This window comes from Caretta caretta, chromosome 1 (genome assembly GCF_965140235.1).
Source record: "Caretta caretta isolate rCarCar2 chromosome 1, rCarCar1.hap1, whole genome shotgun sequence".
In the NCBI taxonomy this organism is placed as follows: Eukaryota; Metazoa; Chordata; order Testudines; family Cheloniidae; genus Caretta; species Caretta caretta.
In genome coordinates, this window is record NC_134206.1 from 10,773,769 (window position 1) to 10,800,350 (window position 26,582).

A 26,582-nucleotide genomic window follows, 5' to 3' on the forward strand; every position below is an offset into this window, starting at 1 on the left:
GAATAATCAGATATGGCAAGTGGGTGCTTCCCTTCTAACTCAGGGTCACACACAAATGTTAGAGGGTTAGATCAAGCATGGCTGCTGCAGAAACTTCATGTTTTCCTCATGCTTTCTCCTTCCTCAATCATGGGGATCACTCAGACCTGTGCTGCAGCTCATTTCCAACATTGCCAGCACGAGTAGAATGAAGCCGATTTATCTGTCCTTACCATGCTCACCACTGTATTAGCTGGGTGCCCACAAGGATTACACCTTATTCAATATGCTTCTCTCGATTGCTTCTGAGTAGCCAGTGGTGCATGGGAACTGAACAGGTATGCACGTTCCACCCACTACCAGCTCTCAGGGTGGGTGTGTAGGAGGAGGAGAGCAAAAACGAAAGGGGAGGAAAGAAAGGAGTGGAGGAGAGAAAGAAAAGAGACATGGAATGTGCAAAAAGAGAGGGTAACTGAGGAGGGGAGAGAGGCAGGGGGAAAGGAGACCAAAAACAAGGAGAAGAGACAAAGATCAGGGAGAGAAAAGGACAGTAATTGCCCTTAAAGTCCTTGAAGCCTTTCCAGTTTCATTTGTACTGCACAATGTTAGGAGAGCATTTGTGGGATTCGCTGGGCATGGGAAAGATCTCTAACACTCTCGTAACATCAGCCTGTCAGCAAAGGCAAAACTAGAAACTACCACAGAAGGTAGGGAGGGGCAAAGAAGATCCACCCAGTCAGCACAGAGTTGTAACAGGGATGTGTACTGTGGAAAAGCCTAAGAACAAAACTGATGCTGCTGTCTCAAGAAGAGCTGGCTCAGGCACCAGGGAGGGCAGCGGCCCTGAGGAGGGGCTAAATAGCTGGTTGTCATTCTAAAAAGGATGGCAGGATGGGCAGGGATGGTGTCTCTAGCCTCTGTTTGCCAGAAAAAAATTAATCGCGATTAATCACACTGTTAAACAATAATAGAATACCATTTATTTAAATATTTTGGATGTTTTCTACATTTTCAAATATATTGATTTCAATTACAACACAGAATACAAAGTGTAAAGTGTTCACTTTATATTTATTTTTGATAAGTATTCGCACTGTAAAAAAAAAGAAACTGTATTTTTCAGTTCAACTAACACAAGTACTGTAGTGCAATCTCTTTATCATGAAAGTTGAACTTACAAATGTAGAATTATGTACATAAGAATGGCCATACTGGCTCAGACCAAAGGTCCATATAGCCCAGTAACCTGTCTTCTGACAACGGTCAATGCCAGGTGCCCCAGAGAGAATGAATAGAACAGGTCATCATCAAGTGATCCATTCCCTGTCTCCCATTCCCAGCTTCTGGCAAACAGAGGCTAGAGACACCATCCCTGCCCATCCTGGCTAATAGCCATTGATGGACTTATCCTCCATGAATTTATCTAGTTCTTTTTTGAACCCTGTTATAGTCTTGGCCTTCACAACATCCTCTGGCAAAGAGTTCCACAGGTTGACTGTGCCTTGTGTGAAGAAATACTTCCTTTTGTTTGTTTTAATCCTGCTTTCTATTAATTTCATTTGGTGACCCCTGGTTCTTGTGTTATGAGAAGGAGTAAATTAAACTTCCTTATTTACTTTCTCAACACCAGTCATGATTTTATAGACCTCTGTCATATCCCCCCTTTTAGTCATCTCTTTTTCAAGCTGAAAAGTCCCAGTCTTATTAATCTCTTCTCATATGGAAGCTGTTCCATACCCCTAATAATTTTTGTAAAATTTTAGAGCCTGCAAGTCCACTCGGTCTTACTTCTCAGCCAATCACTCAGACAAACAAGTTTGTTTACATTTGCAGGAGATAATGCTTGCCCGCTTCTTGTTTGCAATGTCACCTGAAATCGAGAACAAGCGTTCTCATGGCACTGTTGTAGCTGGCATGCCAGATGCGCTAAAGATTCATATGTGCCTTCATGCTTCAACCACCACTGGGATATGCGTCCATGCTGATGACGGGTTCTGCTCGATAACAATCCAAAGCAGTGCAGACTGATGCATGTTCATTTTCATTATCTAGTCAGATGCCACCAGCAGAAGGTTGATTTTCTTTTTTGGTGGTTTGGGTTCTGTAGTTTCTGTATCGGAGTGTTGCTTTTTTAAGACTTCTGAAAGCATGCTCCACACCTCGTCCCTCTCAGATTTTGGAAGGCTCTTCAGATTCTTAAATCTTGGATATAGTGCTGTAGCTATCTTTAGAAATCTCACATTGGTATCTTCTTTGCGTTTTGTGAAATCTGAAAAGAAAGTGTTCTTAAAACGAACAACATGTTCTGGGTCATCGTCTGAGACTGCTATAACATGAAATACATGGCAGAATGCGGGTAAAACAGAGCTGGGGACATAGAATTCTCCCCCAAGGAGTTCAGTCACAAATGTAATTAACACTTTTTTTTTTTAATGAGCATCATCAGCATGGAAGCATGTCCTCTGGAATGGTGGCTGAAGCATGAAGGGGCATATGAATGTTTAACATATCTGGCATGTAAATACCTTGCAATGCCAGCTACGAAAATGCCATACAAATGCCTGTTCTTCCTTTCTGGTGACATTGTAAATAAGAAGAGGGCAGCATTATCTCCTGTAAATGTAAACAAGCTTGTTTGTCCTAGAGATTGGCTGAACAAGAAGTAGGACTGAGTGGATTTGTAGGCTCTGAAGTTTTACATTAATTTTGGTTTTGAGTGCAGTTATGTAACAAAAACAAATCTACATTTGTAAGTTGCACTTTCACGACAAAGAGATTGCACTACAGTATGAGGTGAATTGAAAAATACTATTTCTTTTGTTTATCATTTTTACAGTGCAAGTATTTGTAATAAAAATAATATACTCTTTAATTTCAGTTACAACACAGAATACAATATATATGAAAATGTAGAAATATCCAAAATTTTTAATAAATTTAAATTGGTATTCTATTGTTTAACAGTGTGATTAATCATGATTAATTTTTTGAGTTAATTGCGTGAGTTACCTGCGATTAATCAGCAGCCCTAGTTGGAAATAAATATACTTAGTCCATTCGCAAACATAAATATGTCTCACAGTTCCTCTATAAGGTATTATAAGCATAGGCATGACATGATTTGCCCAAGGCCACTGTACCAGAGCAACATTGTCTGCTTACTCAATCCATGCTTAAACCGCTAGAGCACAGCTCTTCCTAGCCCATAACCCAGGTGGTGTTATGTGGGGATGGAGCTGTAAATTCCAGAACTTTGGAGTTTTGCATATTGTAGGCTTGCTTTGTTCTAGAAGCAGTAAGTGGCTGCACATAATGTAACCCTGTGACCCTTCCTCTGCCCTTGTCAGCTTTGGCTGGATCCTGCCTCCTAGTGTCCCTTAGAAAGACTTCAAAAAGTAAATTCTGAAGGAACAGAATCAATAGTTCTTTTCAAGCAAAGTCCCTTTTCCTTAGTTCCATTTTCCTTGACTCAAAAACCAGAGGGAAACTATTCTCTCTGAAAGACTGGCCCTATATTAAAATGCTTTTGATTTATAATTATGCAGCATTGCTGTAGCCTTGTTGGTCCCAGGATATTGGAGAGGCAAGATGGGTGAGATAATCTCTTTTATTGGACCAACTTTTTTTGTTGGTGAGAGAGGCAAGCTCTTCTTCAAGTCTGGGAAATGTACTCAGAGTGTCATAGCTAAATACAGGGTGGAACAGTTTTTTAGCGTAAGTATTTAACATACATTTCAAGGGACCATTCAAGATGAAGTGGCCCAGTAGCACCTGATTGTCAATAAAAGATTTCTTGGTGTGCTTGGGGTGGCTACTGGATCTGTGAAGGGAAGTGTGGTGATCCATGGGTTTCTTATGTGTTAACTGCTTATGCTAAACAATCTGTTCCACCTTGTATTTAGCGGTGACACTCTGAGTACATTTCCCAGACCTGAAGAAGAGCTCTGTGTAGCTTGAAAGCTTGTCCCTCTCACCAACAGAAGTTGGTCCAATAAAAGAGATTACTTCTCCCAGATCGTCTCTTCAATTTATATAACAGCTTTTGCTCTGATGGACCCTCAAACTCTGCACAATCCACAGATACCTAATATCACAGAAACAACTATCTCTGGCAGGAGGGTAGCAGCCAACTGACATGCAGCAGGCTATACACATGGGGCAAAGGGAAATCTGGATCAAGGACACTGGACAAACTCTTATGAAAACTGCCATGGGATTGTTCATATCTGTGCAGAACAAACAAAGCCCCAGTTTTAAAGTCTGCAGCAAAAGACCCTGAAGTGGTAAGTGGCTTGGCACTCAACTTACCTGCCTCACACTGTTGAAGGGATGGATTGACCATGGTGGGGTTTGTGGTCCCAGGGGCTCTGCAAACCTGATGCTTAGATCTTCTAAGACATCCCCTCAGACTAAAGCTAAGTGAGGAATATGTCTGAGTAACTGGAGAGCTCCCTCTACCTGTGCTGTCTTCAGATAGGAAAGTAATTGGCTATTGAGTGAGAGGGAAAGGAGGAAGCGCAGAAAGTGGTGGCACTGGTAGCTAGTCATGCAAAAATAAGGCTAACCCAGTCTCATGATTCTTGGCTAAACCTTGTCCCTGTGCAATTCCAGAAGGAATTTTAACCCCCACATACAGCACTACACAACTGGCTATGTGCATTGTGGAGGTAGGAGGTTATTACCTTCCTCCGAATCATGTTACCAACCACTTCCAGAGACAAGTGGACCAGATGGTCCATCTGGCTTATCTGATATGGCAAATCCTAAATTTCTAATCAGACCCCATATGGCAATAACCAGCTGGCACGTTACATCCTAACAGTTGTGTAAGAGATGCTGTTCACTTATCCTTTAGGACTAGTTTCCTAGAACTAGGCTTAAAATTGATATTTAACTGCAGGAATTCCATGATCTGTAGAAATACTCCTTGGTTAAAACTGATTATATTAAGAAATTGCATCCTGACTTCTGAAGGTCATGTTTTATTTAGGCCCAGTACCCTCCCCACAGTGTGTGTCATCTTTAGCAGGAAGCTGCTCTTATTTTGTGAGAAAGGGAAAAAACATTCCAGATGTTCTGTCTGCTCATGCAACCAGGGGGGTGGGGTGGGGTGGGGGGGCAACGGTTATTCGAACTGGAGGAAAAAGCAGAAGGGGGAGGAAGAGATGGAAGTTACCAAAAGATTTTGAATAATTGGTCAATTTGGGCTGTATATTGGAGATGCCTTAAAAGGGAGTGTTGTCTAACCATGAGACTAGCAGAGTGGGAGTCTGGTTCCCTGGGTCCTACTCCTGGCTTGGCTGCTGAGAGTAGGCAAGTTATTAAAGCCAAAATATTCAAACTTGGGTGCCTAAATTTAGATGCTTAAATTAACATTTAGTATTTAGTGGATTTCTTTAATGCTATTTAGAGCATTTCTTTAATGCTATTTAGAGCTATTTAATGCTATTTAATATTTAGAGCTATTTAATGCTATTTAATGCTATTTCTTTAATGCTATTTAGAGCTGGCTGTATTGTAAAGAATCCTTATTGAGGTTACAGGGACAAACCATCCCGATGTGTAGAAAGAATAGTAAATATGGCAGGCAACCAGCTTGGCTTAACAGTGAAATCCTTGCTGATCTTGAACACAAAAAAGAAGCTTACAAGATGTGGAAGATTGGACAAATGACCAGGGAAGAGTATAAAAATATTGCTCGGGGATGCAGGAGTGAAATCAGGAAAGCCAAATCACACCTGGAGTTGCAGCTAGCAAGAGATGTTAAAAGTAACAAGAAGGGTTTCTTCAGGTATGTTAGCAACAAGAAGAAAGTCAAGGAAAGTGTGGGTCCCTTACTGAATGAGGGAGGCAACGTAGAGACAGAGGATGTGGAAAAAGCTAATGTACTCAATGCTTTTTTTGCCTCTGTCTTCACAAACAAGGTCAGCTCCCAGACTACTGCACTGGGCAGCACAGCATGGGGAGGAGGTGACCAGCCCTCTGTGGAGACAGAAGTGGTTCAGGACTATTTAGAAAAGCTGGACGAGCACAAGTCCATGGGGCCAGATGTGCTGCATCCGAGAGTGCTAAAGGAGTTGGTGGCTGTGATTGCAGAGCCATTGGCCATTATCTTTGAAAACTCATGGTGATCGGGGGCGGTCCCGGACGACTGGAAAAAGGCTAATATAGTGCCCATCTTTAAAAAAGGGAAGAAGGAGGATCCTGGGAACTACAGGCCAGTCAGCCTCACCTCAGTCCCTGGAAAAGTCATGGAGCAGGTCCTCAAGGAATCAATTCTGAAGCACTTAGAGGAGAGGAAAGTGATCAGGAACAGTCAGCATGGATTCACCAAGGGCAACTCATGCCTGACTAATCTAATTGCCTTCTATGACGAGATAACTGGCTCTGTGGATGAGGGGAAAGCAGTGGACGTGTTGTTCCTTGACTTTAGCAAAGCTTTTGACACGGTCTCCCACAGTATTCTTGCCAGCAAGTTAAAGAAGTATGGGCTGGATGAATGGCCTATAAGGTGGATAGAAAGCTGGCTAGATTGTCGGGTCCAACAAGTAGTGATCAATGGCTCCATGTCTAGTTGGCAGCCGGTATCGAGTGGAGTGCCCCAAGGGTCGGTCCTGGGGCCGGTTTTGTTCAATATCTTCATAAATGATCAGGAGGATGGTGTGGACTGCACCCTCAGCAAGTTTGCAGATGACACTAAACTAGGAGGAGAAATAGATGCGCTGGAGGGTAGTGATAGGATACAGAGGGACCTAGACAAATTAGATTGGGCCAAAAGAAATCTGATCAGGTTCAACAAGGACAAATGCAGAGTCCTGCACTTAGGATGGAAGAATCCCATGCACCGCTACAGACTAGGGACCGAATGGCTCGGCAGCAGTTCTGCAGAAAAGGACCTAGGGGTTACAGTGGACGAGAAGCTGGATATGAGTCAACAGTATGCCCTTGTTGCCAAGAAGGCCAATGGCATTTTGGGATGTATACATAGGGGCATTGCCAGCAGATCGAGAGACGTGATCGTTCCCCTCTATTTGATATTGGTGAGGCCTCATCTGGAGTACTGTGTCCAGTTTTGGGCCCCACACTACAAGAAGGATGTGGAAAAATTGGAAAGAGTCCAGCGGAGGGCAACAAAAATGATTAGGGGACTGGAACACATGACTTCTGAGGAGAGGCTGAGGGAACTGGGATTGTTTAGCCTGCGGAAGAGAAGAATGAGGGGGGATTTGATAGCTGCTTTCAACTAACTGAAAGGGGGTTCCAAAGAGGATGGATCTAGACTGTTCTCAGTGGTAGCTGATGACAGAACAAGGAGTAATGGTCTCAAGTTGCAGTGGGGGAGGTTTAGGTTGGATATTAGGAAAAACTTTTTCACTAGGAGGGTGGTGAAACACTGGAATGCGTTACCTAGGTAGGTGGCGGAATCTCCTTCCTTAGATATTTTTAAGGTCAGGCTTGACAAAGCCCTGGCTGGGATGATTTAGTTGGGGATTGGTCCTGCTTTGAGCAGGGGGTTGGACTAGATGACCTCCTGAGGTCCCTTCCAACCCTGATAGTCTATGATTCTATGATTTAGCAGGTGGAAGTAAGGAAGAGATTCAGCATTATGTGATAAGTCAGCTCTCCATGGTCCACCAGCAAATGTTCTGCGGACCTCCAGGGATCCACAGCCCCCAGCATGGGAGCCATTGCTCTGGAGCACTGAGCAAAATTAATTTGTTAGGGACAGATGGACACATCCAATATAGCCCATTTCCTGCAGTCAGAGGGGTAGGGGTGAAGACAGTGGTGGCCCTCACTTCTTCCCATCATCTGTGTTTCTAATTTGTGTTTATTTGCTTGTATTTCAGAGGAAATTCAGCTCACTAACAAAGATCCTCGATGGGTTGGAGCCTGGTGGCTCGGCTTCCTGGTCGCAGCCACTCTCGTGGCCTTATCTGCCATCCCTTATTTCTTCTTCCCAAAAGAAATGCCTAAAGAGGTAAGAACTGGAATGGAGACAGGCAAGGTCAATTGCACAAATCATTCAGCTGATTTAAAGAATTAAGTTCTCTGAGCTCCCATGGCGGGTGAGTTTACTCTAGGTTGGGATGTGAGGGGATGATGATCTCAGTGAGACTTTCCTGAAGCTGGTTGGGCAGTGGGGTGATGCTGAAGTCAGACAAGGTGTAGAATATCAATATGCTGTGAGGAATATGTTATAAATGTGCTGTTGTACACATGCCACCTCTCTCTCTCTCCTCTCTCTGCTTCCCTTGTGGGCCATGTGCCTTCTAGAGATGGCCGTGTGCTGTGAAGTTTGTATCCAGATTCAAACTTCTCAAAAGTACAAAGGGCTTCTGACGGATGTTCTGATTTGAACTCTTCTCTAGTGTCTGTAGCCCTTACTAGCTCAGATCGGATAAGCTAAGCAGAGTCCAGCCTGGCCAGGACTTCGGTAAGAGGCTACCAAGAAAAACCCAGAGTGCTGCTGATAGTTTAGTAGGTGGCATTCTTCCCTCTCCAGAGGCGCAAAAAACAATGGTATGGAATCCCTATTCTATTCTATTCTGCATAGGTTCTTATACCATGCTCATCCCTGTAGTATCTGAGTGCCTTCCAGTAGTGTATTAAGCAAAATGACTACACATCTGTCCCTGACCATGTGACCCATGGTACTTTTCACAAATACTTCCCCAAATTCTACTGTGGATTAGTATATTTTGCTACATAACACTACGCATTTTATTTCAACTGGTGAAGTGATTTTTCATTTCCTGTTGAAGGGGAGAATCTTGCAACCTTTACTCATTTAAGTAGCTCTTTTGAAATCCACAGGGATACTTCCATGAGCAACCATTCCTCTATCTCACAGGTGACTGCACATCAGTGGTGGGCATATTATACTTATGTTCATAATATGTAGTCTGAATGGCACGGTGGGACCCTTCTAACTAAAGGGATGTGGTCTAAATCTAAGATATTATCCTCATGGTGTTTGAAAATGCCTTTCAAGGGCACTTCTGCTGATGAGTCAGCTTCTCAGCTGTACTGTTCTTTCCCCAAGATCTCTCTCCTCAACCTTCTTCAACCAGACTGAGACTGGTATAGTAATGACAGGTTTCAGAGTAGCAGCCGTGTTAGTCTGTATCCGTAAAAAGACAAGGAGGACTTGTGGCACCTTAGACAATAACAAATTTATTAGAGCATAAGCTTTCGTGAGCTACAGCTCACTCGCTCACGAAAGCTTATGCTCTAATAAATTTGTTAGTCTCTAAGGTGCCACAAGTCCTCCTTTTGGTATAGTAGTGTCCCTCTTGTTCCCTTTAAACCTTTGACTTTCCTTTGGGTTCAGGGGCAAATCAGCAGCTGCATCAGAGGCCAGTCTCATCTATCACCATTTATAAGTGAATTGCCTGCTAGCCCAAAGGAGTGAGAGATTTCAGATTACTCCCTTTTCCTGTTCCTCCCCTTTTTAATGCTCCCAAACCAAAATACATATAATCACTTGCGTGCTGTGCAGCATAATAGCTTCATGGAACAATAGGCACCTTCCATTCTGCCCAGTGTTTCAGTAACACTGTCAGGGGCGGTATGAGCCAGTGAATGGGGAGCAATGGATTGAGAGACAGGCAACTCTGGATCTGTTCCAGTTCTGCCACCTAGAATCGCCAGAGATGTCAATCCTGAAACTTTCTTCAGCACTAAATTCACACAGAAAATGCCCCTTCCACACACACACACTTTTTGTCACCAAAATCGAGCACACGTAAAGAACATCACCCTTTGAGGAGGTATCTTTGTCTCTCTTGGCTCAGGGTTGTGACATTTCCTCTCTTGCCATGCAGCATTCCATCAGCAGTGCCCAGCGACATCCCTTCGTATTGCTGGCATTTCACAGCCCCCTGGCTCTGCATGCAGCGTTCCATCAGCCTCACACTTCCGGTGTGAGGTGCCCTGACTCCTCGTGGGGCATTTAATCTCTGTTACAACGTGCAAGCCTGCATTAGAAACGTCACAGTGAGGCTCCCTGTCAGTGCCACAGTGGGGATAACACCAATAGAAGTAATAAAAGTGACTGGACACTAAATTGGTAGATTAGATGGAATATGTAGCAAAGCTCTGTAGTATGGATTAAAGGAGAGAAACTTGCCCTAATGCTTTAAAGCCTGATTTCTAGCAGCACTCCCAACTTCAGATGAGGTCAGTGGGAGCTACTATTAATTATTATGATTATTCCCACATATGGGTGTCTGATAAGGCCTTTTCCTGACTGCCAAGATTAGCCCCGGGCAATGTCTGGGATGGTTATTTCATTTACTTTTTTACTTGAAGAAATCTGGATTTTCAACAATGACCCTGTGGTATACAACTGATGGGTGAGCTGCTGAGCCCATACGGTGCCCCACTGAAGTCTGTGGGCTCTGCACAGGTGCAGCAGTCTGCTCTCACGGTGCCAGGCTGGGGGCCTAGCTCCTTGAACCCACAATGTGCGGAGAGCCTCCTAGCACATGCTGAGCCCCCACAGCTCCTACCAGCATCAGATAGAAGAGTTCAGGAGCACTGTGGATGCCGAAAGGAGTCAGGATATTCAGCAGATCAGAGTCTGAGTAAATCACAACTTCACCCGGATGTTGCCCCTCCCTTTACTGGGTGCCGAATGGGGAGCACTCTGGAAGAAACATGTGGCCCCTGTTCTGCACCAGCACCATTATATGCAGGAGTGTTCAGGGAGTGAAGTGAAGATAACATCTCTAATGTTTAGCTTGAGCCAGACTGGCATATGGAACAAAGCCCCTTTAAGGCTCTTTAACAGTTATGAAGCTACTTATATTACCTATTTTTGGTACTTCCAATAAACATGAACAGCTTAAAGGAAAACACTGAGGCAGAATTCTTGAGAGGCTATTCTAAAACCACATCTAAATTGAGCTTGCCAGCATGGGGGAAGGGTTGTCTTGTGGTTAAAGTACATGACCAGCGATCAGAAAAGCTGGGTTTTGTTTCCAGCGTTGTCACAGGCTTCCTATCAGACCTTGGGCAACTCACTCAACCCTTGTGCCTCAGTTTCCCCATATACAAAATGTGGGTAACCACACTGGCCTACCTCCTGGGATTGGCATGTTGTGAGGATTCTTTCATTAATGCTTGTAAGACACTTGCAGAAAGTCTTAGAAATACACTGTATTATTTGAGGAACACCAGGGAGGCAAATTAACAGGTTGTGTTTGTGGCACTAATGTGTGAGTGGCCACAGCACAAGAAGGCAACAGGGATGGATTTGTCTCCGTGTTCAGATTTTTGGCACAAAGTTTTAAAAACAGAAGCAACCAATTGCTTAAAATAATTATCCAGTCTAATATAATTGAGTCCCCTGAAGTTTGGTTGTTATAATAAGGCACATACAAAAATAAAAAAAACTAAAGGGAACCAGCATTTGCTGGAGGAGGTATAATGAGTGTTTGTTGGGAGCTTGACCTGCTCATTAACTGAGGAAATTCATTCTGAACTGATTTTTTGAGGCCTGCTGGATTTTTATCCCTTATTTATTTAATATTAAAATAGTATCTGTCACCATGTTTTTCACTAAGTTTCAAGGGCTACCTTCTGCACAGTAGGTGAGAGCTCAGCAGGAGCTCCAGGTTAAGCAGAGAAAATCCCTCTTTTGCATTTTGGAGGTATTTATATGTTTTTTTTTCTGATAAATCCAAAATAAAAGCAGATTGGCAAAGCCTGTGGGTGCTCTACCTACAGGTGAAATACCACACAGATAGGGACACTATTTTTCTCACCAGAGCCTGCTAGCAGACAACTTCCATCTGTTTCCTCAGTGGAAAGGAGACCCGCCTCTTTCTGAACCTAGCTGGACTCAGCTACACTTCATTAACTCAAGTGTACATAGGAAGCATGAGGCTTCCCCTCAACTGTTGTCAGCTCAGGTAGTCCCCCCCAAAAAGACAATCAGAAAACCTGGTCCCAACACCTGCTGGGATTTGACCTCAACTCCTCACATCACTGTTTGGCTCAGTGGGGTCTCTCCCTAGGGGCGTAACTCCAAGCTGAGTGGACCATGTCTGCAGGGTCCCAAGGAAGGTACCAAAGGGCTAGTATACCTACAATATCCCATTTGTGTAGTATCACAAAGTGGCATAGCATGAGCCTCTCAGTTAGCTTAAGCTAAAGGAAGTCGAGCCTGGTCGGGCCTCCCTAAGGCTTCCTGGTGGAACAGCCAGATACTCAGAAAGTGGTGCTGGGGGTTCAGTAGATGGTGATCTTCCTTCTGAGTAACTCATAGAATCATAGAACCATAGAATCGTAAAACCATGGGTTTTGAAGGAACTGCAAGTGTCATCTAATCTGACATGGGACAGATTCAGGAATAAGTGTCCCTACAGAAAGCGGGGAAGGAGATGGGATTTGCCCCTGAAGCTGTCTGAGGAGCTGAACTCACAGCCCGGCTCATCAGATACCATCACCAGCTGACATACCACCTATAGGTTGCTGGCTGGGAGGTGGCAGTGTGACCGACTGGCAATGCTGTTTGTGAAAGGAAACACATCCCTCTGAGCAAGAGGACTTTGGGGAGGGGGAAGAAATCATAGTGGATGGGGCTATAACCAAGAACCATTGATGGGAAGAACCAAGATGGACCCAACTGTGGTTTCTGTACAGGTCGATCTACAATCTATGTTATATATGCTCTGCAGAATGTTATTGAAAAATGCCTAGGGCAACAAAAGGAAGTTAACATTTCATTTATAGACTTTGCAGTTGCTTTTGCCTCAGAGCATTGATCAGCACCGTGGATACTGCTATGCCAGTATGGGGTGCCTGAGGCCTTCATTAATGTGCCTAGTGGAGGAACTGTACCATGGTACATTTAGTTGTATGAGGATCAACGGTTGTATTACAGGCTGGTTTTTGGTAGAATCAGGATTGTGCTAGGAATACATTATTTAACATTCTAATAGACTACCTGATGACAAAGCTGATTGAGACCAAAGTAAGAAGTGTGAAATTTAAAGTTACGTCTTTAGAAGAACTCGAGTATGCGGATGATATTGTCTTACTTGGAGAGACTACTGACCAACTACAACGAATGCTAGAAGAGCTGTGAAAAACTGCAGAATCTATTGGACTTAAGATCAATGGTGATAAAACTGAAGCTATGCATGCCTCCTATGAAATTGAAATGAACAACCTGCCAATGCTGCATGTAGATGACAATGACACTGAATGAGTGAATGGCTTTATTATATATTGGGAGTCAGCTGACAACAGGAGGTTCTATAACCAAAGAAGTCACACAACAGATTGGTCTTGTGTCAATGGCATTTCACTGTCTTCAAAGGCCTCTGGGCAGCAGGATGTCTGTGTGAGAACTAAGATACAAGTGTTCAACTTAGTAATGATGACAGTCCTGTAATATGGAGAAGAAAAATGGCCACTAAAAACAGCAGAGAAGAGGAAACAAAACAGTTTTCAGCTTCAAAAGTTGTGGTGTATTCTTAACATCTATTGGTTTGATTTTGTCACAAATAGGGAGATACTTAGACGAGCCCAGTAGCTTGCAGTCTTGCAGTGGTTGGGAACAAGATGAGTGCAATAGCGGGGTCATGTCCAACCTGCAGAAGAAGGTATGCTTCTACAGGTTTATAGAGCTGAAGTTGAAGGAAGTTGAGCAAAAGTCAAAACACATAAGGTTGGAAGATGCAGTACTGAGGGATTTAAGAAGCTTAAATCCTCATATTGACTCTTGTTGAAGGAAGATTTGCAATGGACTGTTCAAGAAGGAAGTCCATTCAACACACCACCACGGTTATCTCATAGCCATGAGAATCTGCTGCTGCTGCTACTGGTTTGCAGGGTTAGCCTGCACAGATCCAGCTGCAGGATCAGGCCCTAAGTATGGCTTTAGGAACCTAACTTTAGGCACCCAAGTTTTAGATGGATAGACTTTAAGATCAGGAGGGACCATTGTGATCATCTAGTTTGACCTCCTGCACACTACAGGCCTCAGAACCTCACCCACCCACTCCTGTAACAGACCCCTAACCTCGGTTGAGTTACTAACATCCTCAAATCATGATTTAAAGACTTCAACTTACAGAGAATTAACCATTTACACTTTTTTAAACCTGCAAGTGACCTGTGCCCCATGCTGCAGAGGGTGGCAAAAAAAAAAAATCCCAGGAGTCTCTGCCACTCTGACGTGGGGGAAAAGTCCTTCCCAACCCCAAATATGGTGATCAGTTAGACCATGAGCATGTGGGCTAAACCGGGAAATCAGGTAGATACCTGGGAAAGAATTCTCTGTAGTAACTCATTCGGTTTTGAAAAGTTTGGCCTTGGCTATGAAAATCTCTCCTTTCATGGACTGCCTCCCTGTAATGCTTTTAATCATTGTCATTGCCCTTCTCTGGCCCTTGTCTTTTACCGCAGTGAATACATTAACATGACAGTACATTACTGTACACACAGAGAAATATTAGACATCCGTTGTACTTCCAGCCTTGGGAGGAATTTGTCAAAGGGATGATGAGAGATACTGTTAGTTTGCTTGGGGGTTGAATTCTGCCCTGGGTTTAGGTACGCAGCTCCCCTTGACTTCAGCCCCACTCCCAGCCTCACCGGCATCCATAGGTGCAATACAGCCCCTGGTGAATAAGCCCCATTTCCTGTTGGTCACCTCTAAAACTAATTTTCCAGGATTTCTATATTAATAGAAGCCTGGCACATACTTTACTGTACATAGATAATGGCCCAATTTGTTATTTATGAGGTGCTATTCATTACAGTTTGACAAATGAAAGTGGGGAAGGAAAATCCGGTTATTATCCCTTTGCTGAAAACCTCTGATTAACCCCTCTGAGCACATGGTGGCCTGCAGCTATGGCATCTGAGCCTGTGATCTTCTGAAAAAAGAAAAGGAGTACTTGTGGCACCTTAGAGACTAACCAATTTATTTGAGCATGAGCTTTCGTGAGCTACAGCTCACTTCTGAGCAATTCTCACCTAAGCAGGAAGGGTGTTAGTGATTTGGTATTTGGCACTCTTCCTGCTAAGCCAGGAATGAACCAGGGCTCCCACAAGCACAGTGTTATGGTTGTTGAGGAGTTGTGAGGTGTAAAACCAAGGTGTCCTAGCCTTTGTGGTCATTTAGTACCTCCTGATATTTTTCACTTGGGTAGGGGCTTTTTCTTGGTATCCTGGTCAAGTTCAAACAGAGAGAATTGCATTTTGCCTTCCTAAATTCCTTTTGCAGTTTTGGATATAGTATTCTTCACTTCTTGCCCATAAGTACTGTATATATTGCTGTTAAACAGCTGCCACATCCCATCCCGTAAGTGGCTGCCTCGCCATGGTGGGTAAAAAGATTCTTATTTAACTTGTAAACTGTTTGAGAGCCTTCTCGAGTGCAACATAGGGCATTCTCTTTATCCCTCTGTGGATGGAATGCTGGGCCATAAATCAGCATGACTGTGTTTTCGTTTCTTTAAATAACACAGCTGTGATGCAGCTGTGAAGGAGCAAGCGAGCTCAGTAGAACAGCTGTCAGCGTGTCCGAAACTGACAGTCTCTTTGTCTTTTCTCAGGTGGTGAAAGGGAGCAAGAGTGAAGTTAAGAGAAGCAAAGACCTACTGAACCAGCTTAAATCCAAATCAGAAATCATGCAAAGCCTATCCTTAACCCAGTTCATAAAAAGTAAGTTGGTGTTTTCCCCTCCTTGGAAAGTCTCTGAAGTAACTCCTCTGCTCACCCAAGCATATATCGCCCTCCTGGCAATGAGGAGCTTGCTGCTTATATGCACCACCAGTGATAAAAATCTGAGAATAACCCTGGGAACAGTCGGCCTCTCCCAGTGCAATAAGTAAAATGGGCTCTGCTTGGAAATAGAATTTCTAGTGGTAAAAATTCTGCTGTATAAAATGTCTGTGCCAGATTATCTTCATCTATCACAGCTAGCTTGTCTAGAAGTCAGACTTGTCTAATGTACTATGGTGCTCTTATAAGTACAGCTAAGGTCTGTGCTGGGGTAGGTCAGTGGGTTTCATTTTTGGAGTGTATTCCAAGGGGAGGTTTGAAGGAAATAATCCCAACTGTGGCTCTCTCTTATGAAAAGTGACTTTCTGATATTGGCATCATGTCTGCTTCTTCTGGGCTTCCTAACTCTGATCACTATAATCTTCTGGAAACCCTGATTTTTATTACCCCCAGTACAGAGCTGACCCAGCCGTGGGAGAGCGAGCTGGAGTCTCTTTGGCTAGTTACACCATTCACTTGCTAGTTCTATTCTAAATTAAACAAGCAAACTGGTTTTTTTTTTATCACCCGTTGCCCTTGTTCCATTATCATTTAGGAATATCTTGTTGCAGCTGGTACACTAAGAAAATTTGCTATGGAACCATTGCCAGGGAATGAATTCACAGCGCACAGGCTCACTTTTCTGTTTGGCTGCAAACAGACTTTAAATGTAAAAATAATTTCCTCTGCTTGCTAAAGGTGGGAACAGATTTACCTTTTCTTCACCTGGAGTTGTGAGAGCAGCAGACACGGGACATGGGAGTCAGGGTTATTTACTATCATTGCTGCAGCCGTGACCACTGGCATCAATCAAGCTCAGGGCCCCAGGGTGCTGGATCCCGTACAAATACATAGGAAGCCACATTCCCTGCCTCAAAAGAATTTACAATCTAAAGACCCAATCCTGCAAATTTTTATGCACATGACTAAGTGAAGATTGTGGAACTATTCAGCATTAATTTATCAGCATTGTTATTTATTTTTAATAGTATACAAAATCCTCACTCAGGATTGGGGCCCCATTGTGCAAGGGGGCACTGAACAAATATACTGACATTGTCCCTGCCCCAAAGATCTTACAATCAAAAGTTACACACACCGTGTTACCGTTTGCATTGCGGTAGCACCAACGGGCTCCAATCAGAGATCTGGGGCCCACCATGCTGGGCACTGTATATATACATAACAACAAGATGGTCTCTGCACCAAAGAGTTTACTATCTAAGTATAATGAGAGCTAAAAGGTGGGGATCACAAACAGCCAGGGGAAGTGCGAGGTAACAATGAGGTGAGACTTTGCAGAATTAGGCCCTAATATACGACCAGCTATAATCCATGAATGTAATGAACAACAGGAGGAAAGGGAAAGGAGGATGAGGGAAATTGTAATAAGACTGCCTACATGCACAACTAGACAGTAGACAATTTTCAGTTCTTTTTCAAAGATACTTGCCTTTTCTGCAATGTTTTTCATCCCCTGGGTATTTCTACTGAAATTTCACATCTTCCAGTTTCTGTTTGTTTCCAGTTCTCTGTTAACCCTCCACATTCTCTATGGCATGAGCTGAGACTCTTAAGATATACTTAGTATATCTTATATTATATACTTAGTCCTGCCATGAGTGCAGGGGACTGGACTAGATGACCGCTCAAGGTCCCTACGATTCTATATTCTAAGATTCTATATTCTATGATTCTATATTCTAAGATCTTCCAGGTAGAGACCTGACTGTAAAGTGGCTAGTGCTACATAACTAAGAAGTAATAACACTTACTAAAGACTGCACTGGAAGTGGCATTACAGAGCTGTGATGCTGACAATCAGTACTGGATTGCATTATTGGTACAGTACTCTAGAGACACAAATAGCCTGCTCATTGTTAGCATTTAACACTGATTTCTAAAAGCAACAATCGCAGCAGCATTCAGTTGCAAAACTTCTGCCCCAATATGTTAAACTATCTGATATTCCTAGATCATGGCTAAATAAGAGCCTTATGCCCTTTTGTCTGGGTTCAGTGGATATCTGCATTGTTTGCCTGCAGCTCTTCAGACAGTATTGTTCTTTTGTTCCAGTACAGAATAACTAGCAGCAATGGATATCTCTCTGGGCTCGATGTCCAATAGGATACTATGTAGGCAGACTATAAGTAGGCAGACCTGGGTGTTAAGGGGTGTGTGTGTACAGTAGAAAGAGAGATAAAATGTTGATATCCAGTACCACTTTACATTGGTCAGACACATTATATGAGTGACCAATTAACTTCAACGGAACCAGAATTTGGATTAAATCTGGAGTAACTCCAGCGAAGTCATGGCTCATCCCCAGTTTAACTGAGATTAGAATTTTGCCCCCAGTTTCTATGATTTGTCTTATTTATTTTGTTCATTCTTTCTGATGCTAAACTTTATTGTTTTGTTTGCTTTAATAGTCTTGTGTGCACAGCAGCTTATAAAAACACAATAGCTGCAGAGTCTCCAGTCTGAATAATCAATACATTTTTATACTTCCTGTTGCTGAAACAGAGGCAGAGTGAAATTTATTTGATGGAGAAATAAAGGGGGGAAAATCCAATTTTTACTCCACATTGCCGTTTTGACATTTTAATGCAGTAATATAGAAGTTTGGCATGGTAATCAGTATCAAGGAAACAGTTGTCATGGCACAAGGTACCGACATTTCACTAAAATCTATGTCAATAATGAAGCTCTGGACACTGTGGATCATTTCTGCTCTCTCAGCTTAATTCTTACCAGCTCACTTAACCTTGATAGGGAACTTGAGGCTAGAATCGGCAAAGCTTCTGTTACCTTTGGCAAACTTACCTGATGTGTTTGGAACAACAAGTTGCTAACCCTGAATGCAAAGGTGTCTATTTATCAGACTTGTGTCCTTAGTACCCTCCTTTACAGTTGTGAAACCTGGGTTATGTACCCCAAGCAGGAGCAGAGATTGAGTAGTTTCCACCTCCACTGTCTTAGAAAAATCTTTGGAGTTACTTGGGACCAACAGATCACCAATACGAGATCCTTGAGAGAACCAACCTACAGACTATGCAGACTACGCTGGATGTTCGCAGACTTTGCCGGCTGGGACACATGGAGTGTATGCCTTAAGATCGTCTTCTGAAGGCTGCGCTCTATGGCCAATTTAAGAACTGCCCACAATGCAGTGGAAGGCCGAAGCTCTCGTACAGCGACAAAGTCAAGCAAGGCCTCAAGAAATTCAGCTTTCCCACTGACAACTGGGAAAATCCTGCCCACAATTGCTCAGTTTGGAGAACCCGGTTTTAGACTGGTGCAGTCACTGCAGAGAGACTGCAGAAAGCCCAGAGGTGAACCAGGAAGCAGAGTGTGCTTCAGCTTCCATTTGGCAAGTGGACCTGTAGCCACTGTAGGAAGGTTTCAGAGTAGCAGCCGTGTTAGTCTGTATTCGCAAAAAGAAAAGGAGTACTTGTGGCACCTTAGAGACTAACACATTTATTTGATTATAAGCTTTCGTGAGTATAGCTCACGAAAGCTTATGATCAAATAAATTTGTTAGTCTCTAAGTACCACAAGTCCTCCTTTTCTTTTTGTAGGAAGGTTGCCACTCATGCATCAGGCTCTTTTCCCATACCATTGCTAAGCACCACTGATGGATCAGTTTTGTCACATCTCCTTTCATCTGTCAAGATGTTGGACGGCCATATATAGAAGGATCAGTAGTTTCTTACAAGAAAGTTGCCCTATTTTGCTCATCTTAACTGTCTAAAAGTTCATAGGGTGAGGAGTGCTTACTGCCCTTTCGAAACTCTGAAGTGTAGCTCTTTAGTGTTTTTAATTACAACCCGCATTCCTGAGCATTAATGCTGCAGGTGGCCATCTTGCAGAAGTGGGGCATCATGCTTGACACCAGGAGTGTGACATCCTTGTGGAAGAGAAGACATTAAATCAGTTCCCCATGGTTTAACTATCATTAAAAAATGAGACTCTTTAAATAAAGTGTTTGCTCATTCAATATTGAATACCACATTATGCCTTCTCTCTTTAAAACCAATATGAACGGAGGGCGCGGGGTGTGGACAAATAATCTGAATACAGGGCTAGGAACCTGGAACTTGGAGAATCATAGGAATTAGAGATGGAAAAGACCTATTATCCCTTCTAGTCCACCTTCCTGGAGCCGCTACAAGATTGTTCCCTGTATTGAATTAGCTAGTGCATTGTTGTTGTTTTCACACAGCACAAAAAGGCCCCAATGCCTGACTAGCATTTACACAGGAAGGTCACCAATCTAAGTGTTGGTGCTGCTCAGTGTGGGTAGGGGTAGCAGCATCAGTACCTGAATGGGGATTTAACCCAAGAAGATTTTCCTGATAGTCATCCCAAATTTCCCCTTTTTAATTTAATCATATCACTTGTAGTTAGATCCCCAGGTTCCCACACTAAATAATTCCTTTCCCTCCTTAGTGTTTACACTCTGTAAATATAAATATTAATAAATCTACACTCTATAAACATTTGAAGATCCAATGTTCTAGGTGTAAGTGCTATGTATTATTTATGGGCCAGATCTCAAGGCCGTCCTGACCCAGTGTTTACTGAGCCTTTACTCAGGCAAACACGCATTGGCTTCAGTGAGTTCGCTTTGGATTTGGTTCATTATTAATATTAAAGCACTTTCAAAATAGGCTTACAGGCTTTTGCACTGGGCTCCCACAGTGACAGGGCTGAGAGATGGCCATTTACCGGACTGAGCTCGCAGATGCCAATTATAATTAGAAATGTTTCTTTTGGAACGGAAGATATATTTCACAGTGTATTCCCAGTGGAAAGTGTTCTGCTGTCTGTTAGCTTTCACACTGCTGGCCTGAAGAGAACGGGAAGAGCTTTCTTTTAAAACTGATGGCTTAAAAAAACCCTACTTGGAGCTGAGCCAAGCTTTGGGACAATTCCATGTTGCCCACAAGTTTATGTTGCAATTCAGCAAAGAATTTGAGTATATGTTTAAGGCCATTTGCTAATCAGCAAAACAATTAAGTGCTTAAATTGCTTCTTCCATGCTTTGCTGAGTTGGGCCTTAAATTGCTCAGTTCAGCTGGAGCAGAAGGAAATACCCAGATGAGCTGTTCCATTGATTTAAAAGCTACAAAATGAAAATGACCATTAAAGAACAAATCGTGCTATCACCTACACCCGTTCAGCCCTGTTGACTTCAGTGAGGTTACATGGGTGTACGTGAGAGCAGAATGAGGCCCTACATGTCTGATCTTGTACCACTGAAGTCAATGGGATTTTTTTCATTGACTTCAGTGAGACCAGAATTGGGCTCTTACTCCCCCAGTCTGGACTCCTTCTCCAGAACCCAATCCTGCACAGTGCTGAGCTATCTCAACTCCTCTGGAAGTCACTGGGAGTTGTAGGTGCTGTGACTCTTCCAGCTCAGGCCCAAAGGGAGAAGATAACCATTTACAAATATCTGAGGCGTGAATTTCAAGGGTGGGAAGAACTGTGTCTAAAACAGTTACATGACTTGTAACTAACAATAAGAGGATGAAATGGTGTATGGGGAAAAATTCAGGCAAGGCACTGGGGATGTTTTCAAACAATGAGGTCAGTTACCCAAGGGAAGTTAGCAAAGCTCCAGCACCATAATTACTCCAGATTAGAAAAACCAGAATACTACGGGGAGCAGCCTTGGCTGCGGCGCAGATGGTCTGGGTGGCATTGGGCTACATCCTTTCACCTTCGTACTCCCGTTACAGTGACTGGGAGTACATGTATGACTCAGATGTAGCTTCCAATAGGGTCATTTCCATCTCCACGGTCTGTGGTTCTACTGAGGGATGTTCAGCATCTGTCCCTGGGACAGCTCGGTGGGCAGTATTGTGCCCAGGAGATGCAGGGTAGTGTGGGGTACAGAGATGAGCAGATATGGGAGGTATTAGCGGCCACATAGAAAATGACAGAGCGGCCAGCCGGAGAGTCCCAGCCAGGAGGAAGCAGTTCTCTGACAGGAGAGGCTCATTAAACTCCTGTGGGGCAGCACTAGCTATATCTGTGCCTGGCACGGTGCACTTAGTGCATGCACCAGGCAGACAGTGCTGAGACAGGGGGAAGGGAGCTGAGAACAGACACACTCAGTGCATAGCAAAGGCACCTGGGCACTGAGACCAAAGGAGGGGAGGTGAGACCATCCATTATGATGAATAAAGCATTTCACACCTCTCAGACATATAATTCAGGCTTCATTCCTCACCAGGGGGAGTTCTCATTCAGTTGGGACCACCCCCCTGAGATGAATGGGGCACTTCATATCCACCTTGCCTGCTGCCAATCGGTGTGCAGAATCCTTGTCCCATGCACTAGGCCCAGTTGTTAGGTAGGGGCTCTGGAGCTCAACTCTCATCTCTTTCTCTGCCTACACCTGGTACATGCACTCCTCACAGCTCTATCATCCTTCCAAAGGCCCCTCCAAATCTACCAGGGTTTTAGAGTGGCCAGGAGAAGGTAGGAGCTGGTAGCTGAGCGAAGAGGTCAGCCCAGAAAGTACCTTTGTAGCCACCCATGAGTGCTCCTTAATGATGCCCACCTCACCACTTTCTCGATAAAGCAGAGATAAGCCCGCAAGCCCCTAACTTGTGCCCTTCCAGAATGTAGAGTTCCCTCACACTGAAACCTCTGAAAACCAGGAAATAGGGGGAAAGTACACAACACCCCCACCCCACAACCTTAACTCTGACCTCTTTGAGTGACGCCCCAGCCTGCCCCTGACAAATACTGCAGCACTCTAACCTCCCATATAATACTGAACAAAGCAGGGACAGCGTACATGAGTGCGATAGGAGAAACTATTACACCTTGTCTTCATTAAGGCGAACATTTCATTTCGTCAGGCTTAGGATATGTCTACGCTGCAATAAAAAAACCATGGCTGGCCTGTGCCAGCTGACTCGGACTCACGGAGTTTGGGCTAAGGGGCTGTTTAACTGCAGTGTAGATGTTCGGGCTTGGGCTGAAGCCCAGATTCTAGGACCCTGAGAGGTGGGAGGGTCCCAGAGCTCAGGCTGAACATCTACACTGCAATTAAACAGGCCTGTAGCCTGACCCCCCAAGAGCTCTAGTCAGCTGTCACATGTCTAACTGCGGTGTAGACATACCCATAGTGACCAGGAGTTAGCTACACCTGGCCTACAATTGACCACTGTGCCTTCTCTGCATCCCAGAGTTGTGAGATGTTACTAGTACAAATCCTCACGGCAAGGATAAACCACTGTGGTCCTCTGCTTGGATGACTTACATAACTCAGTGCAGAAATGAGGGATCCCTGATCCCTAGAGGGCAGATGCACCTCACCACATCTGACAGGGTCAACTCTGGCAATCTGTTGCGATTTAGTCCCAGTACCATTTAACACAGCTACTCCTAAGACCGCGAAGGGCAATTTTAGTGCCTTCAGAGTCATCGCTTTTTTAAGGCCAGAAGGGACCACTGTGGTCATTTAGTCTGATTTCCTGTATAACACAGGCCACAAAACTTTCCTGAATTAATTCCTATCTGAACTAGAGCATAGCTTTTAGGAGAAAAATTCCAATCTTGATTTAAAAGAATTGCCAGTGGTGAAGAAAAATGCTGGCAAATGATGGGTCACAACACAGAACATGGCATAGTCATTGTCTCTGCTTATTGAGGGGCCGCCCACACTGACCCACATTTAAAATTTATTTCTAGTGGCTCCAGGGATCAGAGTTAAGATTATAGCGTGAGGTAAAAAGTCTGTTATGCATAACATTTTGGATTCTGTGATATTATGGTGATAGAATGTGTCTAGCCAAATGGCTTTAGATCCCAGACACACGCCGACTCAGGATGTTAGACCACAGCTTGCCCTCATTTTGGAAAAGGTGCTAGGCATTTTCCCATCATTTGTGAGTTGCTCAGACTTCCTGAATTCACGGCACACATTTGTTGCGACCCTTGGCATTATTCTCACACACTAAATTCCACATCTGGGAAAACAATTTAGTGTTGGTCTGGAAGGGATCTTCAGCTATGTTTTATTTAGTTGACACAAAGATATACAGAGCGTTGCAAGAAACTTTACTATTTATAGGATGGTAGAGGCATGACTGGGACAAGAGGTTCCTACTGAGTAGGAAAGACAACTTTCACACTGCTGGACTGAACAGAATGGGAACAGAATTGGAAATTGCAGTGCTCCCGATGGTGGGTGTTATCCATTTTTTCTGATTCCTCGTTCGAGGGGATTGTTTGTTCTGGTGCCTGGGCTGTGCAGGTGAAACTGGTTTCTCCTCTGCATTGCAGAGCAAGGAAGGAGTGCAGCCCCTAGGGTGTTCTTCTTAGTTTTTCTTGTCTGTAATCAAAAATGTATTTTTTTATGATCAAAAGAAAAGGATGCCGGAATTGCAGCAGCAGTGAACAAGGAAATAAACCTTTTACAACTTCACAGCTGCTTTCTGAGTTCCTTATAACAGAGGCCTTGCAGGAAGCACAAGGAAAGGAAATGCACAGGCAAATAACAAAACAACACTGGGCTGTGTGAGATACATACTATACAAGGAACCATATTCTGAGGCATTTTCTCTCTTTCTACTCATTTCTTCTCTATGAGAACTCCCATTCACTGCAGAGTGAGCTCACCCAAGTAAGAACTCAATACAAATGAAATAAGAACCTCAGACTTTGGCCCCTAGATTTTAAGGGAAAGAGACTCTGGTTCCCATTCTGATCTCACTCACAGCAAGTTCACAGTAAATCCACTGAAGCCATTGGAGCTCTGCATTTGCAGTGGTTCAGCTGAGATCATGAACTGGCCTTTGGTCATTCCTTTGATTCATTAGGCACCAGGAAAATCTAATGTGCTATATAAGTAACAAATAACAATCCATACATATGAGCTAGTGGTGAGAACAGGGCCCTGGGAGCCCAGACTCCTAGGTGCTTCTCCTGACTCTCTCACTGTCTTACCTGGTGACCCTGGGCAAACCACAGACAAGATTGTGACTGGCAGCTGCATGGGTTCCCTTCCCTGTACCCAGCACAAGATCCTGATGTATTCACAGTCCCTGCACTCCATACTATTCCCCACATCTGCCTTCCTAAGGGCACAATACACTCAAAAAGGGGGAAGATCAGGCTTGTGCCTTCCCACTCCATGGAGCAGGCCATGCACATCATGGCAAGGTGAAGGCTACATCACCCTAAAAGATGGTTCCACCTCCAAATATACACACCCACCTGTAAAGCAGGAAGCTCAGGGAGGGGGCTGCACCACAATGCAGTGTTGCATGGAAATGGCACAGTCTTGCCCTTAACCTCGCTGTGCCAGTTTCTCCAGCCACACAGAGAGGAAAATGATACTTAACCACCTTTTGTAACGCACTTGGAGATCCTGGGGTGAACACGGCTACAAAAGTGCATTACATCCAGTGTGTTCACATAATGAAAGACCCTATTGCAATCCACGCATATAAGGGGACACAGTAGGGGTGCTTTAAGAACCTTAACTCTGAATGTCCTGACTCACGCATTTAAAAACTTGATGTTGCATTAACTCAGGTCTTTTATAGTTGATATGTGTGTGCATGTTTAGAACTGTAGTAAATACCATTTGAAGGTCTTAATGTGTGTGTGTTTCAGCAGCTGATAAATATGAAAAGGTGTTATCATCAGTTAATCAAGTCTATTCAATAGATATGGAGATGCTCCTTGCTGCCCCCCTTTTCCAATTTCCGCCATAGCTGTTAAAGATTTATTAGCACGGTAGTTGGCTCAATAGTTTTGTGTATGTGTGCTGGCTGACCTGGAACCAATGCTGTGTCACTTAACTAATTTCCAGTATCTGTTTCACACACCTCCTCGCTAGTTGTCTCTCTTATATTATTACTACTGTTATCACTGTATTATATAATTCTAAGTATTATAATGGTAGCGGGATGCATGCTAACCTGCCATGAGATGGAACTTCCCTTTTGCAGCCAGCTCTGTATATAAATATGTTTTTGTTACTAATTCTCCTTTTCATTTCAGTCTTTCCTCTGATTTTGTTGAGAAATCTCCGGCATCCAGTCTATCTGCTGGTGGTTTTGGCCCAAGTCAATCTGTCCGCCATGGTTGCCGGTTTAGCAACATTCATGGGCAAATTCCTGGAGAGGCAGTTCTCCCTCACTGCATCATTTGCCAATATGATCATAGGTAAGTACTACCTGTTACTACTGGAAACATTCCAGCTCTTACTGAACATGCTAGGGAACACTGAAGCCCTTGTTTCCTGATAGGCTACCCCAAACTCAATGGAATTTTACATAGGAGACAGCAAAACTCAAACAAAACCCAGTTTACATGACAGCAACCAGCTACATACGGTCTGATCTGCTCAGAAGCGAGGTAAGGCTGGAGATGGGTGGGGCTCATTTACAAAGTAGCTCAGGAACAGGTCTACAAAAGTATATTCAGCATTCCCTGAAACTGACTGAAGAGCATACAGTTTTGCAGAGGGAGTTTTTCTAGTAGTTATCTCACAGGAATTGGACTCTTGAATTCTGCTCCTTTCTCTTCCATTGACCTAGTTATGTGACTCTGGGCAAGCCACATAAGGTGTTTGTGCCTCAGTGTCCCCTTTGATAAATAGATATATGGTGCACCTATCTATTTAAATGCTATAACTCTCTTTCTGTTTACTGCACCTTTAACTCTTTCATGTGGACTCAGGCCAATGAAATCTCCCTCTCTCAGATATATTCTCAGATGCAAACGTTGGCTGGGGGGAGGGATGGATATTCTGTGTCCTCTTAAACTAAAATAAAAATCATTAGGAA

The 26,582-nt window shown here is 43.7% G+C and overlaps 1 protein-coding gene across 4 annotated transcripts in view; it reads left to right on the forward strand.

The window, feature by feature from the left end:
• The window catches only part of SLCO2B1 (solute carrier organic anion transporter family member 2B1), a 97,919-nt gene that overhangs the window by 42,657 nt on the left and 28,680 nt on the right, over positions 1 to 26,582 (forward strand). For all 4 annotated transcript variants that reach the window (XM_048838787.2, XM_048838797.2, XM_075125840.1 and 1 more), the window contains exons 7-9: positions 7,830 to 7,960; positions 15,555 to 15,663; positions 25,795 to 25,959. In XM_048838787.2, the coding sequence (XP_048694744.1) occupies positions 7,830 to 7,960; positions 15,555 to 15,663; positions 25,795 to 25,959 (405 nt within the window). The remainder of the gene's footprint in view (positions 1 to 7,829; positions 7,961 to 15,554; positions 15,664 to 25,794; positions 25,960 to 26,582) is intronic.